Here is an 18,995-nt window from a genome sequence, read left to right on the forward strand (position 1 = left end):
CAGAAATCTCTGATTAGGATGTAAAAGGAAGGTCTCCAGATTAACCAAGCCTGAACACAGCAATTCAATCAACTCCTTATATTAAAAAAAGAAGAAAAAACAACTTTTAGATTCTAAAAGTTTTTTGGAATTATGTCCACATTCAGTCAACCCAGTTTTCTTTTATCTTCATATTAACTAAAAGAGCTCCAATAAAATTATGGGATTGATGTGTGTACTGATTATTTGTGTTGTCCTTCCTTCTAAGGAAGTTAACCTTGTTTTAACTTCCAGTATTTGTTCATATAGAGCCATCTATTGTCAAGTTCAAGAAATTGCAGGTTTTTAGTCACTTTACCGGAAAAGATTAAAATATACCAGAATTGCGTGTCCTGTTTAGATTTTATGTTGGGGAAAATATTCAGATTAAGACATATTTAATTTAGAAAAACTGAAATAAAAAAAATATATACTTTGTTGGGTATCATTTCATAAAGAGAAGTTAAGTTACTGGAGACAAAGCATATCTTCAACTTAGTCCCACGTTTTGTGAAAGAAAATACTATTCCTACTCATAGTCGACTTGCAGAATTGGACCTTCTGATCTCACTTTCACTTCCACTGATAACAACGTGTGAGAGCGACCAGCGTTTTTCTGAATAACAAAAGGTTTCATAGTCTTTTGGAGAGTATCAGTCTATGTTTTCACACGTTTCTGCTAATAAAAGAAATCTACAGAGAAACACACAGGGGGCAGTGATTAATAAATAAAACAAAGTGATTAAAAGGGTTATTTACTAAACACAGCATACTTTTATAGGCAATTAAAGCACAAGAGAAAATGTGCAATAGTGTGACTAAGGTATGAGATTTAACAGAGATGTATTGTAGCTGAAGACATAAATTTAACCACAATGAATTTGTCAATATTGAAAAATGAGCCCTCTCCAGAGATAAAATAATCACCTTTACCACTTACGCTAAGCACAGATGGATTTTATATATGAAGGAAATAAACAAAATTACCATTAAGTATTTTATCAAAATAATTTTTTATATATTTCAACTGAGAATGCCAAGGTACAAAAGAGAGACACAGTAATACAAGAGCTGGAGGTCCTTTCAGTTAACATAATACGGTAAACTTTAGTAACGATGTATAGCCACTAGAGGGCAGTCAGTACCACACTGATTAAGAAGTAGTGTAAGAGTTCAAGTTTCTATTATGAAATACAGTATATTCATTTACCACATATTTTAATATATACATAGCTGAAATAAAAACATGCGCATAATGATTAAGTAAATCAAAGCGGACCACAGCTGGTTCAAAACATGATTCATTTTAAATATAATAGCATAAGAAAGTATCAAGAAAATCTTACTTAAGTACATCAAAAGCAACTGTAGATGAGAAGTATATAACTACAATAAATGTAATAGCTAACCTAAAAGCCACAGATAAAGAATCAGGAAAGGGATCAGGAAATTAACTTAAATCTAATTGTGCTGCATCATCAGTAAGTTCTGTATAATTTGTTAACTTGACCTTTGTCAGTGATTTAGATAATGGTGTTTAAGATAATAAGTAACAAGCCAAACGTTCAACTATAGCAGGATGTGCTTCAAGACAGAACAAGGAAACAAAGTGTTCTTTAAAGTTATTTATAGTACTACATAGAAAAATGGGGATGGCTTTTCTACTAAAACCTCCTAATTAATCAAAATGTTGGCCAGGTGTAAAGCCTCGCACTTTGGAAAGATACTAAAGCGTTTTCTTTAAATAGTTAAAAAAAAAATCTTACAGTTAAATGAGGCTAGATTTATGTTGCTAGGTTTTTAACGAGCGATGACACATCCGTGGTTCCTACAAGATCTTTGTCACTGTGGTCGACCGAGGGAAAGAGACCACAAGGACTGCAAGTAAAATGAGAGCCAAACTGTTGAAAAGCTAAACATAGCACACTGTGCCAATGCATAGACTTTGGGATTAGTTACAGTAATTTGCAGAAATCCTCAGTCATTTATCATTTCTTTATGACTTACTTCTAAACGGCCACATTTTTTCTAAATATGTTTGTGCAAAAACTAACATTAGTTTTCAATCCTATCTGGATATTTAAAAGCTTTTCTTGGCATGCTGACTGCATGATTGTTCTTTGTAATCCAGTACATGACCATTTTTCAAAGCAATGTTTTGTAAATGGTTCTTGTCTGCATTTTGGTCTGATCATGTGGTGGTTCTTGCATAAACCCTAGGCAAACCCTTTATTCCACTACGTTGGCAGTATGGTGGACAATGACCATTCAAGTCAGCAAGTCCATACTATAGATAATTAGAGGGATAAATTTAAGGTGGTTGTGATCCTCAAGTAAAATAAAACAATAAAAACACTTTAATTTAGAACCAAATAATAAGCTTGCAATCAAAAACCAGCTTTAGCACTGTTAGCTACTCATGGTAGTCAGCAACATTTTCTTATAGTGTGCACAAAAAAGGGGAGTGTTCTCCATTCCCACTAGCTGATCATAAAAATAAATTGTAGAAAGGTTGTTTGGGGACAACTAAACGATTTGTTTTGCTCTTTTGGCATTATTAGGAGAAAGACATTCAATCTTTGTAAAGAACTGTTTCAACCCATATATCACTTAAGGGCAAAATAACCCGGTTTTTTTTGTTACCCGTAACAAACCACCAGAGCAAAGGAATATTTTGGGATCTGTGTCACAAACCCAGAATTTACCATTGTTTCCACCAGACTTGTAAAAAATACCAGATAGTGCAATATTTCTTTACATCAAAAACATTTGCATCATTATCTGAAATCTTAAGCAGATGCATCAACTGAAGAAAAATATGTGTAGATTCATTACTTTTAAAGAGATAAAATTCTTTCGGAAAATAAGCAACAAGATAATACAATGTCGATAGCAATAATAATGATATTCTCTATTTGGTTTAAACAGTTTTTTTATTTAAAGATTTGTGGGCTTTTTTTTTTATTTCATCCTAAACATATCCACTATTTCTTTGTGAGCACACAAGGACAAGCCATAAATGGTAATTTTTAGGTTTACAAAGTTTATAGAAATAATTATTCTTTTAAAGGATAAAAAAAAAAGGTTTGCCTCTTGAGGGCAAACTATTAAAAAAATATCATTTACACCTGAAAACTGCTGGATGTTTTCTGATTCTTAACTGTCATTAATGTACAATTTGCAATGTCAGTATAAGTTCTTGCATGAATGATGCCCTGAGTGCTGAATCAAAATCAAACTATCTATAATCACTATAGAACAACTGAGTCCAGATTTGGATTGAGTATTTAGGTGTCATGCTTATAATTATCAAACTGAAGAATTTAATGAAAAATAATATAAAACATGTTCATCCAGAAATTTACAGATAACTTTTTTGAAGCACTTATGTCAGAGTGGCTCCCTGGACTGTGAGTAAAACACTGTGTAATGCTGTAAAAAACTGGTGACAAATAACATTGTGGATTTTGGAATATTAATAAAATAACTCAATGTCACCATTCCAAATATATTTGAGTTAAAAAGAGAATAAAATAAGCAATAAATGAAAAGAATCTAGTGATCACAGCAATTACACTGTCTGCAATCTCTGGACATTTCTGTCCTTTGGTCACCATGCATGATAATGTCCTAGCGAATGCAAAAGAATACTGTACAGCTTAATGAACATCATAGTCTGTGGCACTGTGAGTTTGCTTCAGCTTTTCTGTCATGTGCTTGTATCTGTGTGTGGATTAAGTGTATCTTCCTGGGATGCCACATTTTTTGGATGAAGTGATGATCCGTGTTGTGACAGAAGCTCATCTATCTGAGGAACCCATGAGGACAGAGGGCAGTCTGAAGAGGTGCAACTGGCTAACACCTGCAGCTGTTCTGGTTGTAGTCTTGCTTCACTGCAGACCCTCCGACACAAAGCCTTTACAGTGTGACATGTTTCCATTTTCCTCTGGGTCAGTCGGCTCCTCTCCAAGATCAGTTTCTCCCTCTCTGTCTTCTGTAGCAAACACGTAGAGAAAGCACAACCTGATTGACAAACATCTGATGAAAAATAAGAACATTCAAAGAAAAAAGACTGCCTTACCAGTTTGTTAATTTCACACTGTAGACTATATATGCAGTCCAGCTTTCTTTTGCGGCAACGCTGAGCTGCAAGGCGGTTTTTGCTGCGGCGTCTAATATCATGGACAAACTCTAGTTGTTCTTGGGTAAGAACCTGCTGCTTCAGCAGATGCTGGAAGTCGTTTCGGTTCAGATTCACAATCCAATCCACAGAGAATGGCAACTGCACCTGAGAAAACCCAGTGAAAATGAAGGTTATGCACAAAACATATGCGTAAATAAAGGTGTGTCTTTAAAGACATTTATTCTCTTTGATGCTAATGTCTTGTATGCCCATGTAAAACTTTCTGTAAATGCAAAAACAAGAATGGGAAATTGAGTTTGCGTTGCTACATTTTTTCCAAGCCGGTAAATATTACACCTAGAAATCTGCTGAGGTAAGCATGCACCAGGAAATATATCACCATCAGATTCATTAAGCAGCATAAATTTTGTGAAACATTATCTGGCATTAAGAATTTATATACATTACCCCTGGGAAGAACTTAGCCTTATCTGCACACCCCTTATCTGTATTTCTCACCCAATCGTTTAAGCAACCTCAGAAACTTCTGAAAGCTATGAAATGACCTCAGTTTGATGCTCAGTGAAAAGGCTAAGCTGTGAATTTTGGCTATATTGGACTCTGAACCAGACAACCTGCTCAAACACACACACACACACCCCCACACACACACACACACACACCCCTACATACATCTTGTCTACTGGGTGAATAATTAACTTGACAACATAGCATATCTGCTTTACATGAATGCAGATGCTTGTTTGTTTATGACAAGGTGACCCTGACTGTCTTATCTTAGAAAATATGATGACATAGGTAGACTATGGGGTTTTTTTTAAGGTAAAGCCAAAACCTTTAAGTATTTTATGGAAAGTGTATTCATTGAACAGCACACAGTAGTGCATAATTGTAAAATGGAAAAGATTTGAAACATGTTTTTTAAATTTTTGCTTCAAAAGTTAAGTATGCTTTAGAGTGATAGTAGGCTTTGAACACACCATTCTTAATTATGGTGATGGCAGAAAAATGCTGAGGAAATGCTTTTTTTCTTAATAAATTGTAATATACAGTACAGACCAAAAGTTTGGACACACCTTCTAATTAAAATGGGTTTTCTTTATTTTCATGACTATTTATAAGGCAAGAAATCCCACTTATTAACCTGACAGGGCACACCTATGAAGTGAAAACCATTTCAGGTGACTACCTCTTGAAGCTCATCAAGAAAATGTAGAGTGTGTGCAAAGCAGTAATCACAGCAAAAGGTTGCTACATTGAATAAACTAGAATATAAGGGGCATTTTCAGTTGTTTTACACTTTTTTGTTTAGTGCATATTTCCACATGTGTTATTCATAGTTTTGATGCCTTCAGTGTGAATCTACAATGTCAATAGTCATGAAAATAAAGGAAACTCATTGAATTAAATGGTGTGTCCAAACTTTTGGTCTGTACTGTACATCATCCTTGAAGTGACACATGGTAGTGGCAGCATCATGCTGTAGGAGTGCTGGGTAAAGAAAACATTGTTTTCAACTCAGTCAGATATAGTACTTTATCTTGGTGTAAAATATAAAATCCTATGAGATGCATTGAAGCTTGACAATGAAACTGTTCACTGCTCACCTGTAGCGCCCTTTCACTGGTGGAGAACTCACTGTCTCCCTCTGTTTCCGTCTCAGAATCTCCATCCTCCCCTGAGTTTACAGACGACTGATTTGTCCCCTCACTCTCAAACATTGGACAGTTCATTTGGTCAAAATCCTGAAAAAACGGGCACCCAGTTTTGGTGGAACCGAGGTTTGACCACTGTAGAGATGAGCCCTGCTCACAGTCTCCACATGCATCTGTGGAACACCCTGCTTCACAGTCCAGGAAATTTTGCTGGTAGACATCTTTACTGAACCTGAATTGCTTGCGGAGGTGATCAGCCGTTTCCTTCTTCACTGTGCTTCTCTCTCTGGAGGTTTCTCTAATGATAGCTGCTCTTTCCATGTTTGACATTTGTGCACTTTTTCTTCCTTGTTGACTGATATCGTCTTGATTTTTTCCCTTGTCTTCTGACATCTCATTTTGTTGGGAAGAGCATGACATTATTGCGCCAGAGACTCTTGATGTTTTACTTTCTGTATTGCTGACAACACACTTTTCATTCCCCATTGACTGAGTAATTGTAGATTCCACACCCAGACACATTAAGGGGCAAAAGGGCAGTGATGATCTCTCGCAGAGGATTGAGCTTGGCTTTGGTGAGAGTGTCTTTATTTTAGTTTTCTCTGAAGAAATGATTTCAGATGAGTACTCCATCTTTTCTTCATGCATCTTAATGTTCTTCTCCTCTACCTTACAACACTGGTTTCCCTCTTCAAATGTACCTTCCTTAGAAATATCAACTACAACTTTGTTTTCACAGTTCTCTCTTTTCACATTGTGTTTTTCAGTTTCCCACACTTCTTCTACTTCAGCTTTGCTTTCTATACATGTATTGGAGTTTGGATTTCCAGTGAAATCAACCACGGCTACTTTTTCACAATGTACCTTGTTGGGGCACGACATGCAGGAGAGGGCACAGCCGTTCCTGATCCCTGATATAACTGAATTGAAGGAGCCTTTCTCACTGGCAAACATTCCCTTTTCACAAGCCAACTGGAACTTGCGATACTTTGGACCCTGTATGATTGGGTCATTTTTGCCTTCAGCTACAGCTCCCAAACTGCGTGTGCTATTTTGACTTCCCATTTTGTTTGTCACTGACTTGTTGCAGTCCCAAGTCATGTCCCGCTTTGGTGATGAGTCAGCAACTGGTTTTACTTCTTTGTCATTCAACAACACGTCATCAGAGTCTGTGGCACTATTTTCTTTTGATAATCGCCTCTTGCATTCCTTCCTACAACAGGTCTTTCGCACAATGGGGGCAGAGCCGTTGCGACTCACAAAGAACTTTGGCAGGAGGAAATCAAAACATGCCTCGTCCAAGTCCCTGAACCCAAGGATCGAGGCTGAGCTTCGTATTTCTAAAACATTGTCTTTTCCAAAGTTGAGTTTGGATGTGTAGGCAAATTGCATCAGTGGTTCAAAGCCAGCCACTGTCACCTGTAAAAAAATAAGCAAGACACATTAACAACATCATTTAGAATACAGTAGCTCAAAGTAACATACTTCTTTTTAGAATCTTTATTACTTTTTACTTTATACTTTATAAGTTATTGTTGTGCAGTGACATTGTGTGAAGATAGGTCCACACACTTGTTGTTTGATTTAACAATGTCCAAGTGAAAGGAGAAAAATATTGTAAGTTTCTGGTAAGCACATAAAAAGTTAATATATTTCATGCAGTAGATAATTTGCTTGGCCTCTTGGGTTTGAAAGATTTGGTTGAAGACTACACCTAATAGCTATCTTGACAGAGCACAAAATCAAAGTGGACTTCTGTTGTCTTAAAACAACTCCTGTCTCAAAAACATCAAAAGGATTTATGCAAAAGCAATTTTATAAACTTTTATACTGTGCTCACATTTGCAATGAACAGTTATTTATGCAGAGCTTAGGATATTTACACAAGAACAGCAGGGAGGAGACGGAAGGATATTCCTGTCTAAAACACACACTGGAAACGGAATATGTAAAACATTTCCAGTCAGAGTAACCTTCTGATATGAATGTAAAGTGTCTTAAAAGATGACATATCACAGGGTTTTAAATGAATGCTAATTATTTTTACATTTTTACACTTAATATAAGCTATCTAATATAAATGTTTATAGATATAAACATTACTTTTACTTAAGTACTTTTATGGGGCACACTTAACATGTCCCGTGTTGCAGGTATGAAAATTAATGTAGTATTGCCCCTCCTACAGTCATGTTCCCAACATGTTTGCACTTTTAAATTAAGCATCTCTAAGTAACCAATAAAAACTCAAGAAAATACTTTTAAAGTTTTTAATCAACTGCAAAGTAATTTCGAACAATGACTAGTTTAGGACACACTAATATTTACTTTCACTTAAAATAGCTATTACTACATAGGTTAATTACATCAGGTGCATGATGATGTTGATAAGCTAAGTATTTTTGATTAGGTCTGAAATGTTTAAATCTTAGATTTACATATGGTTAGACATTTACACAACTACCCACATGCCCAGTTTTACCTGTATAAGCAAGTTCCTCCTTTGTAAAATTGCAGAAAAAAACCCAACCTTCTGGAACAATATTCTATGAATAGAATAATCTAAAGCTAAAGTATCTGGATACCAGGAGAAAAACATTCTCCATAAATAAACAACAGCATAGCTGAAAGCTTTAAGGCTTGGGGATAGTTTGAGTCAGCAAGACCTGGACAGCTCACCATTACAGGTTCCACAATGAATTATAATGCGTATTTACAACAACCAAAGAAAAGCGTGTGACTGTCTGTAAAAACCACAGCAAAAGCTGAAGCAGAAACGGACCCTGAATCTTGACAGTGACCAAAAGATACCATGAAATCTATTAAAGATTGGCTAAGAATTAAGAAAAAGCAAAGTCCTGGGACAAGTCAAAGTCTATATCACAATCTTTTTGAGATGTTTTAGGGTGACTTGAACTGGGGAGCAGAAATTATCTCAGCTTAAAGTGAAAAGATGAAGAACAGAAGATGTCAAAGTGTGAGCATTTCATTTGAAACAGCAGAACATTTCACATGATGCAAATTATTTTACCTCAATTACTCTTATTTATACAAATAATCGTCAGTATTTGTATAAAGAATCAACAAAGATGTAACAATGACTTAAAGATTGAGAAGATAATGTTTCCCTGGACCTCTTCCCAGTATGTGGAATTGGATTGGAATAGTTTTGTGACATTGTTTAAGTCAGGGGACCCTTCCTTTATTAGCCAATGGGGTCAATTTATAAGGAATTATGGAAAATAAAGACAACAAGAAATACACTGTAGATAAGACGACTTTGTAGGAATAACTTAATTTCTAAAGATCATCACTTCAAAAATATTAATATATTTAAACACTAAGATAAAAACAAAGTCAAAGAAATGAATTGTCCAGACATACATTTTATCATACTTATAAAATTGTCTTGGAAACTTTTTGATCCAGAATTCTTTGTGAATTTTATTGAAAAAGTTACGTTGAGTTGATATCTGTACAGGGGGAGATAACATCAGTTATATTTGTTAATTGGAAAAAACAATTTGCAGAACAACAATTAGTCATTCTGTGATTAAAATGATACATTGAAATTAGTATTGGTTTGTGTTAGGTGAAATATATATATTATCATATATTTGTTGTTTCCTTTATAACAATAGTGTTTCATATTTGATGTTCCTTGATTGTTTTCTTTTCCCTAAACATAAAGACTGTTTCTGTATGTTTTGATCTACTTTATCTCCGTCTTCACAAGAGGGCCTCCCTGAAGAGAAGCAGTGATAACCGTGCTCACGGGGTTCATTGCTCACCAGGACTTCTTCTTCCTTTGAGCGGTTAGATAGCTGACGAATCGTCGCCTTGAAGATATACGACCTGTTCTGTTTTTACTCTGTGTTCTAATGCAAGATAACGTGTTTAGTTAGTGATTGTCATTTAGCACTGCAACTAAAATGCTTTGACCCCACCCCTTAGAGTTGCAGTGCTCTCTGTGATAGGGACTGTGAAAATAATAAAAAGAGAGGAGCAGACAAATGTGTTTCAGAGCGGTTGGAGATTTGTAACTGTAAACACATCTCTGTCCGTTCTCCTCGCGAGTACAAAAGAATCTAACTCTCTTGTCTTTTCTGTGTTGTTCAACTTGTCTTTAATAGGTGTCAAACCTGACATTTACTTGGTCCTTCGATTGCCGGTCGCCAATACACCAGAAGGATTCCGGCAGGTCTGGTCGACCCCAGTACAGACCGTGCGCACGGCAAGTTTCCTAGTGGAAACTTATCAGATCCTGTTCAAGGGCTGGAGCTCGACCTGCCTGCTGGGATCTGACGGTTGACGGTGCTCCAGGGAAAGACAACGGGGGTGAGTGATTCTTGTTTAAAAGTGGCGAGTGACTGAGGGTCATTGCACGCACAGAAAACCCTGTCAATTCTAGACTCTAACAGGTAACAAATAGAGCACGAAATCCGTGGAGGACGGCGGAGTCCTCGCGCAAAATTCCGTGGTTAGGTGGACGGAGCCTGGTGCCTTCCTGTTCAGGGAGACGGGGCCCGACGAATACCCGTTGCAAAAAAGGACGGCGGAGTCCTGCGTGAACAGGCGCTTAAATTCCGCGACAAAATAAAAAATAGAAAAAAAAAAAGAGTGTGTGTGACTGTGCGAGTGATTGGAGGTAGAAATACCACTTGGTATTTTACCTCATATAAAACAGCAGGACTGTAACCAGCAAACCTCTTGAGGATGCAGAGGTAAGAACCCCCACTCGGAAGAGTTGAAGCGTGGGTTACCTCAACAGGTTATTTCAATTGCTGGCCTACTGAACAGAACCCCAGTTTTTAGGACTCCCTAGGCGTCGACAAACTGGGCCAAATTTTCATAAAAATGGGGAAAGGGATAAGTAAAAATAAGCCGACAGACAGTTTAACATCAAATGACTGGAAATATGTCGAAACCCAGGATCCTGGTAAAATAAAACATTTGGATAATTGGATAACAAACTATAACTTTGACGGCCGTCTTAACTCACAAAAACTAACTTTACTGCAGGATAACATCAAACAAAAAACTAAGTCAAATCCAAAGAAAATGCGCAAACTGGGGTATGACGATGTGGATTTTTGGTTAGAATTAGCGCTAAAAAGAGAAAAAGGGCAGAATAAATCTAAAAAAAGGAGTGTAGAACAGAATAAAGAAAGGAATGTGATGCACTACAGCAACGAGGATAATGAAACTGGGTCAAGGAGGCAGATAACGCAGCAACAAGCAGCGGGTGGGGGTGGAGAACTAGATGGTGATTCTACAAAAAACACAGAGGGGGTAAAACCGGGAGGGCAGAGTAGAAGTTTATACCCAGCTCTGCCATCGCCCCCTGAATATGGGGAGAGCGATAGTGACAGACCTATCACTAGATCAAAAGGAGAAAAGTTTGAATGGTCTAAAACACAGGTGTCAAACTCCAGTCCTCGAGGGCCGCTGTCCTGCAGTTTTTAGATGTGCCACAGGTACAAAACGCTGAAATGAAATGGCTTAATTACCTCCTCCTTGTGTAGATCAGTTCTCCAGAGTCTTGCCAATGACCTAATTATTGTACACAGGTGTGGTGCAGCAGAGGCACATCTAAAAGTTGCAGGACTGCGGCCCTCGAGGACTGGAGTTTGACACCCCTGGTCTAAAACATTAGGGGAAAGCTTGGTGCAGGGAGCCACTGCTTCCATTGCACCTTCTCTCCCTCCCCCATTTTTTCCTTCAGTAGGGAAAGATAGTCCGCCAAATACATCTGAACTGTATCCAATGATACAAGTGGCAAATCCTAATGCAGGGGCAGAGGGGGCAGCAGAGACAATTCTGGTCTACAGAACGTGGACCCTGGAGGACATAAAAAAAGCACTAGCAGGGATTACATCTTATAAGGAGGATGTAAACCGTTTTGTTGAGGAGATGAATAGCCTGCGCCAGTCCTACCATTTGAACGGACACGAAGTCCAGCAAGCATGGATGACTGCCCTAGGTAGTGACTGGCATCATGTTCGAGGAGGGTGGAACCCGTTAAGTGGGTCTCCTCCTGCAGTTCTTGCACATAATGATGGGGAACTATCAACCAGAGTTGATGCTTTAGCAGCAAGAACAATTCAAAAATATAAATGCAGAGCAAACTACACTGAAATAAGCAGGATCAAACAGAGGGAGGAAGAAACTTTTGATGATTTTAGGACAAGAATGATGAACACATTTAAGATGCACAGTGGACTGGTGGAAAATGATGATGAAAATGGTCCATATAAGCAACAGTTAAAAAATGCATTACATGCAGGGTCAAAAGACGCAATAAGATCATGGGTGACTAAACATTACATAGGATTGGGGACTGGAACCTTAGATGAATACATTAATCATGCTATTCATGCCGAGATGGTAGTAAAAGAGAAAAAAAAGGTTCCAGGGGTTTTCCTCCAGAATGAGGAACAAGTTTTTTATCAATGGGGACGAGGAAGAGGAGATTTTAGAGGCAGGGATCAGAAATAAAAAAGGAAGATTTCTTTGTCGTCCAGGGATATGGGGAGCCATATTATCACTATTCATTGGATGTGCCTAACAGGCCTCCACACAACATTGCACAGACTCTTCTGGCTGAGGGGCGTAAAGCCATCTCTGCCCCGCAGGATCAAAGATCTCCTGAGAGTCTTCACATCAGTCTTTGGGTTAAAACAACTCCGGGGCCTGATAAGAACTATGAAGCCAGGCTCAACAAGGTCACCCCAGCCAAGATAACAGTGACCTATCTGTACACTGACACAAAACACACCTCGGTGGCAGCAGTGAGCCTCCCAGAGGAATTAAAGTTTTTGAACAGAACATGGACACCTCCACATGTGTCCCTGTTTAAACATAAAAGTGAGCAGTGGGATAAATTGGGCAGGGTCGTTGAGGAAGGAGAAGCTGCTACTGATTGGGTGGCAACCTCTGCAAATGTGGCAACTAGTGCGTCTACTGGGTTAACTAGAAAAGCACTTTTTTGGACAGCATGGGTTCAAAAGGGGCAGCGTTTGCACTCTAGACAACACTGACATCTGTTGCTTACAGAAGAAGAGGAAGTTCTCTTAAAGGACATTCCTGATAAATTATGGTCCAAGGGACCCACGGATGTTGGCCTCGTGAAAGGAGCCTTGCCAGTGCAAGTCCGACCTAAAACTGAATATAGGCCAAAGGTGAAACAGTACCCTTTAAAAAAAGATGCGCAGGAGGGTATAAAACCAGTAATTGAAGACCTTATTGAGGCAGGAGTCGTGGTACGGTGTGACAATTCTCCGTGCAACACTCCTATTTTTCCCGTCAAAAAACAGCCCCCTTCTGTCGGATGGCGGATGGTTCAGGATTTACAAGCAGTAAACAATACTGTAATCCAGAGGGCACCGTGTGTACCTGACCCACACACATTGTTGAATTCCCTTAGCTCAGATGCAAAGGTATTCACTGTTGTAGACATCAGTAATGCCTTTTTCTCAGTACCTGTTGATAAGGAGAGTCAATTCTGGTTTGCCTTTACTTTCGAAGGGAACAGGTACACATATACCAGACTGCCCCAGGGCTACTGTGAGAGCCCTACAATCTACTCTCAAGTGATGAGTGCCAGTATGTCAACATTCCAACCCCCAGGAGGGAGCCAAATTTTGTTATATGTAGATGATGTTTTATTAGCCTCTCCAAACATGGAAACCTGTAAGCAAGACACCTTAGCGCTTTTAAAACATTTAGCTGAAGAAGGTCATAAGGTCAATAAAAATAAACTCCAGCTATGTAAAGAAAAAGTAAAATATTTGGGTCATGATTTGAGTGCAGGGGGACGAACCATAATGGAGGATAGAAAAAAAAAAAAAAAAACAATTCTCCAAGCCCCCAAACCACAAACGAAAAAACAGATGATGTCCTTTTTAGGACTAACTAACTATTGTCGAACTTGGGTGCCCAATTATGCAGAACTTGTGGCTCCTTTAAGCAAATTAATGTATGAAAAAGATCTTAAAATGTCCTCTCCGCTGAGTTGGACAGATGAAGCAGAAGAGGCCCTTTGCAGAATAAAACAGGCCCTTGTGTCAAGCACCGCACTGGCTCTACCAAACTATAAAAAACCTTTTGTTCAAATGGTAGACTGTAGAGGTCATTTTATGACTTCTGTACTGGTTCAACAATATGGTGATAAAATGAGACCAGTAGCATATTTCTCTTCTAAACTAGATAGTGTGGCGTGTGTTTGTAGATCTTGAATAAGTCCTGTTTACCACCTCGGGCTTCAACTTGAAGTGTTTCTGTTATATAATTGTTTAGTTTTTGTTTTGTTTTGTATTTTTCCCCATTCTGTCTCATCCTGATGTAATGATTATTGTTTAAGGTATTTTAGGCTGCACCTACCAGCTATCGCAGATGTTCCCACATCTGTACATAAACACCTGGTTCAGCTCAGCTAAAGCTTTTTGTAGGATGGGCGAAGGAGTTTTTATGAATGTTTACAAATGACTACTAGAAATGGCTTTTTTGAGGTTTTCTTTGTGTTTTTAGACAGTTTCCTAACTTATCTCAGAAACAATCAAGTATACGAACAGTCAAAACTTTTGTATGCTCTTTTCTAAGCTAAAACTAAAGTTTAAAGTGCTTTCCTCTGCCTTTTGAGTTGTGATCATGTACTTAGTCCATCTGTGCATTTCTCTGTAGTTTTGTTGCACATTGTTTTTGTTTTTCTCATTTCTTGATGTTTCGCAGATATGAAGGGCTACAAACTCATTACAAGAATTTTAAGGGTTATTTATGAGGTATATGTAGCGATAATTGAAGTACAGCCGTGGAATGAAGGCACACCAACCTCACAATATGTAACGTAGTGTGAGAAACACTGACCATCACTATTTACTTGATACATTTTATTGCATTGTAAAGGACCTAGTTATGTGTGTATTCATGAAATGGCCATATTCAGACCTTGTTATGTTGTCAGAGGGGTTGGGTTGTTTAAAATTTAATCACAGAAATACTCGACGAGGCTTTTTTTTGTTGATACTGATTTGTTGTTCTCCTTAAGTTCTGACCTTTTTGGTTCAAGAAAACATGCTAAAGGTTAATTGACAGAATTAAGACCTTCCACTCACCTTTCTGTAATATGCTTGCATACAGCTCTCAATGAAGAGCCAGATTATTTTGCTGTGGTACATTTCTATTCAAAATCCTTTTTCTTTGGTCTTTAACGTTTTAATTTTCTGAGAAGCTAAAATTTGGGTCTTTAGTAGCTGTAAAGGATCATTAAAACTGCCAGAAATAAACACTTTTACTGTTTTAAATCTTAGAAGTTTCACTTTTCCGTTAAATTTCTTAAATAACATTTTGATAGTTTAGGTTTGATGCACTTTTGATGAAATGGCGAGTAAATATGTTGTTTTTGTTTTTATTTTTGTGTTTTCATCAGGGAACGACTGTTGTATTGTGTAGTATGTATGGAACCAAGGCCTCTACTTCGTGTGACTCCAGCAACCATTACAAAACAATGTCTATTAGAAGTAATGACTAAGACTAATCCTAATAGCACCTGTGTGATTTATGATTCAATATTTCCCCTTACAGCTGCAGATGAAAAGAAACCTTTTTTTTTCTAAAGATAGCTCCGAGTAACTTCTCATGTGTAAATATAACAGGGTCTGGGAAAAGATTGGGAAATCTTTCAGACACCATGTGTACTGCTGTAATCAATGTAAACAATGACTTTAACCCTGTTTCTCGTGCAGATGTTTGGTGGTGGTGCGGTGACGACAGACTTTTTGATAGATTACCTCGAAAGGTGACAGGGTTTTGTGCATTAGTTTCCTTATTGTTACCTGTGTCTGTCTATCCTATGTCCGCAAAAGATCTAATTCACACCTTATCTAGCATCTTGCCACAGCAGTGGCATCATTTAGAGAAACGCGACCTAACATAGAAAAATTATGATGATCCCCCGTACATCGACGCCATCGGCGTCCCTCGCGGTGTACCTGATGAATATAAATTAGTCGACCAAATTTCAGCTGGTTTTGAATCTTCAATTTGTTGGTGGTGTACGATAAACAAAAACGTAGACAGAATCAATTACATCCATTACAACGTGCAAAAACTGGGCAACTGGACACAGGCTGGTTTCGAGGCAGTGCACGAACAGCTGGCCGCTACCTCACTGATGGCTTTCCAAAGCCGCATAGCTCTTGACGTGCTGCTAGCTGAAAAAGGGGGGGTGTGTGCTATCTTTGGAGGAAGGTGCTGCACATTTCTGCCAAACACAGCAGCTAATGGGAGCCTGACGAAGGCCATTGCGGGCCTCCGTACCTTTAATGGCAAAATGACAGAACTCTCTGGTGTGAATACTTCCATGTGGGATGCATGGATGGATGTTTTTGGGAGAGTACCGAACCCTTGTGTCCTCTGTCTTAGTATCAATTGCAGTCTTTGCTGCAATTTTAACCTTATGTGGATGTTGTTGTATTCCTTGCCTGCGTTCCTTGTTTAACCGTCTCATTACCACAGCAATCTCTCCCATGGAAGACCAGAAGGCACAGATGTATCCTTTGTTAGCAAAACATCCTGAGCCTGACGAAGAATACTCTGATGACGACTCTCTTAACCTGTATCCAGACCCTAACCTGTGGGCTGAATATGATCCCTGAGTGTACGCATGTTTGCGTTCCTAAAAATGAACTCCCGGCTGAAAATTGTTTGAAGTGGCTATCTTTGGAGGGATATGAGAATTGGAACAAATATGTGATAAACAGGGGGGAATGTTAGGTGAAATATATATATTATCATATATTTGTTGTTTCCTTTATAACAATAGTGTTTCATATTTGATGTTCCTTGATTGTTTTCTTTTCCCTAAACATAAAGACTGTTTCTGTATGTTTTGATCTACTTTATCTCCGTCTTCACAAGAGGGCCTCCCTGAAGAGAAGCAGTGATAACCGTGCTCACGGGGTTCATTGCTCACCAGGACTTCTTCTTCCTTTGAGCGGTTAGATAGCTGACGAATCGTCGCCTTGAAGATATACGACCTGTTCTGTTTTTACTCTGTGTTCTAATGCAAGATAACGTGTTTAGTTAGTGATTGTCATTTAGCACTGCAACTAAAATGCTTTGACCCCACCCCTTAGAGTTGCAGTGCTCTCTGTGATAGGGACTGTGAAAATAATAAAAAGAGAGGAGCAGACAAATGTGTTTCAGAGCGGTTGGAGATTTGTAACTGTAAACACATCTCTGTCCGTTCTCCTCGCGAGTACAAAAGAATCTAACTCTCTTGTCTTTTCTGTGTTGTTCAACTTGTCTTTAATAGGTGTCAAACCTGACAGTTTGCAATGCCAAAAACCTATATGATTGACATATTTAAATTTAGTGTTTGAAATTGTTTTTTACATTAATTCCATGAGATCAACAAACAAATGATGTGGTAATGTTCAAAATATAACTAAATGTGTTAAGTGAAGTTGTCTTTGGTAAGGGTAAGTTTAGTTACTGTCTATTTTACAAGTTGTTCATGAGTCACCATGAGTTCATGAGTCATCAGAAAAAAAAAAATCCCCTGGACTGGCACTTGAGGAAATAAGGGTTTTAGTTATGTTTCTCACTTCATTATCAAACAGATTTGTGGTTTCTGAAGCAGAAGAGTTTTTTGGATAACTTTTTTTTCTGTAACATGGCATCCTGAACAGACTTCTCACCTCTTCTGGCAAAGTGATCACTGCTCCGTGTTGAGTGGGGGAAGAGATCTTTTGCAAGAAGTACTCGCTACAGGAAGCGAGCACAGAGCGGTGGGCTCTAAAGCTCTGACCTTCCACCAGCACCGTCACATCACACAACATGTCCCGGCAGCGCTGCTCATTCAAGCGGTGCAGCACCTGGGAGGAATGTACTGTGGACTCGAATGTAAACACAGACGACCGCGGGGTAAGCCCAGCCATCACAGACATCTGTGTGTATACAAAACACACAAGCACACACAGGTTAACCACTCCCACACTGCTAAAACCATATTTTACACATATGTTATCACTTAATAGAAAAGGAAAAAATAAAATGTGCCTACCTTAGAAAGCTGGCTGTGCTCACCTCTCTTAAGGTGCTAAAGAAAGTTCCAGCAGCCTCACAGACATGAATTTTGGTAGATGGAATGTCGACTAACCAGGCTGTTTCCCAGAAAGCCTTATCGCAGCTCAGCTACAAACTAAAAACTGAGCTTGACTCAGTCATATGGCCTGTGAGTGCGTATGTGAGAGGGAGGGAGGGAGAAACACTGGGAGTGTGTGTGTGTAAGTCGGTGTGTGTATACGTGTTGTAACCACCATGGGTGTAACAAAGCAGAGCTGACTCATGCACTCCTCCTGATAAAGGATGAGCTAGCACTTTTTGCCCCATTGGATCTGTCTGGTAAACAAACTTTTCTTTGGAAATCCACCCTGAGCACAATAAAGGAGTGTAAGATAAAGGCAGGCAATAAAGTCTGGATTTCAAGAAGATGAGGTAACTTATATCAAACAAAGAATTTTAAGAAAATGTCCTGGAGAAAAACAACAACACACACAATGACTTTCTTCAAGTGATACAGTGAAGCGAAAAAGAATACAGAACTGTTCTATTTTACTAAATGTAATATTAGAATGAGATAACCTGTGCAAATTTTTTAAAAATGCACGTTTTAATTAATTAAAGAAAGAAAGTAATCCAAATCAAATTGTATGTGAAGAACTAGTTACCTCCAAATATAACAGTTGGTTGTGCCACCCTTGGCAGCAACAGCAGACATTGAAAAGGATGTGAGGCTGTTATGTATTTTGAATTTAAAATCAATTTGAATTTGCAATTTGACACCTTGAAATCGGACATCTGTTTCTTTAGGAAGCACCTACTCATTCCAACACTCCTCCGCGTTGGACTGAGAAATAGGTTGTATGATAAGCTCAGCAGGTGTGGAGTTTCACCAGATGTTTGCTAATTGCTGCTGCTAGTTTGATGGAGCTGTGTGGGGGACACTTGGGGAGTGGGGTGACCTGTGAATTGGGAGCTCAGCTGGAGACTGCAGCTGCAAGGAGGAGCTTTGAGTGAATTGCTTGGAAATAGAAAGCAGTTTGTCACCCCCCAAATGGTTGTCATGGGAGATTCAAGGATTTCTCAAACACGCATGAAAGAATAGAAGCAAAACT

At 38.5% G+C, this 18,995-nt stretch overlaps 1 protein-coding gene across 2 annotated transcripts; it reads right to left on the reverse strand.

Annotated features, from left to right (window-relative positions):
- Positions 1 to 1,012: 1,012 nt before the first annotated feature.
- bach1b (BTB and CNC homology 1, basic leucine zipper transcription factor 1 b) lies at positions 1,013 to 18,061 on the reverse strand. Of its 2 annotated transcripts, none has more exons than XM_032575939.1 (5): positions 17,905 to 18,061; positions 17,517 to 17,765; positions 5,770 to 7,236; positions 4,100 to 4,306; positions 1,013 to 4,012 (listed from the first exon to the last, which is right to left on the reverse strand). In XM_032575939.1, exons 2-5 carry the CDS (start codon positions 17,763 to 17,765, stop codon positions 3,728 to 3,730), a joined length of 2,208 nt encoding a protein of 735 aa, XP_032431830.1. In that variant the 5' UTR covers positions 17,905 to 18,061; the 3' UTR covers positions 1,013 to 3,727. The 2 variants fall into 2 exon arrangements, with proteins under 2 accessions (XP_032431830.1, XP_032431829.1); XM_032575938.1 differs by having other exon boundaries at positions 17,882 to 18,061.
- Positions 18,062 to 18,995: the final 934 nt, after the last annotated feature.

The sequence above is a fragment of the Xiphophorus hellerii genome, chromosome 11 (assembly GCF_003331165.1).
Source record: "Xiphophorus hellerii strain 12219 chromosome 11, Xiphophorus_hellerii-4.1, whole genome shotgun sequence".
Classification (NCBI taxonomy): domain Eukaryota; kingdom Metazoa; phylum Chordata; class Actinopteri; order Cyprinodontiformes; family Poeciliidae; genus Xiphophorus; species Xiphophorus hellerii.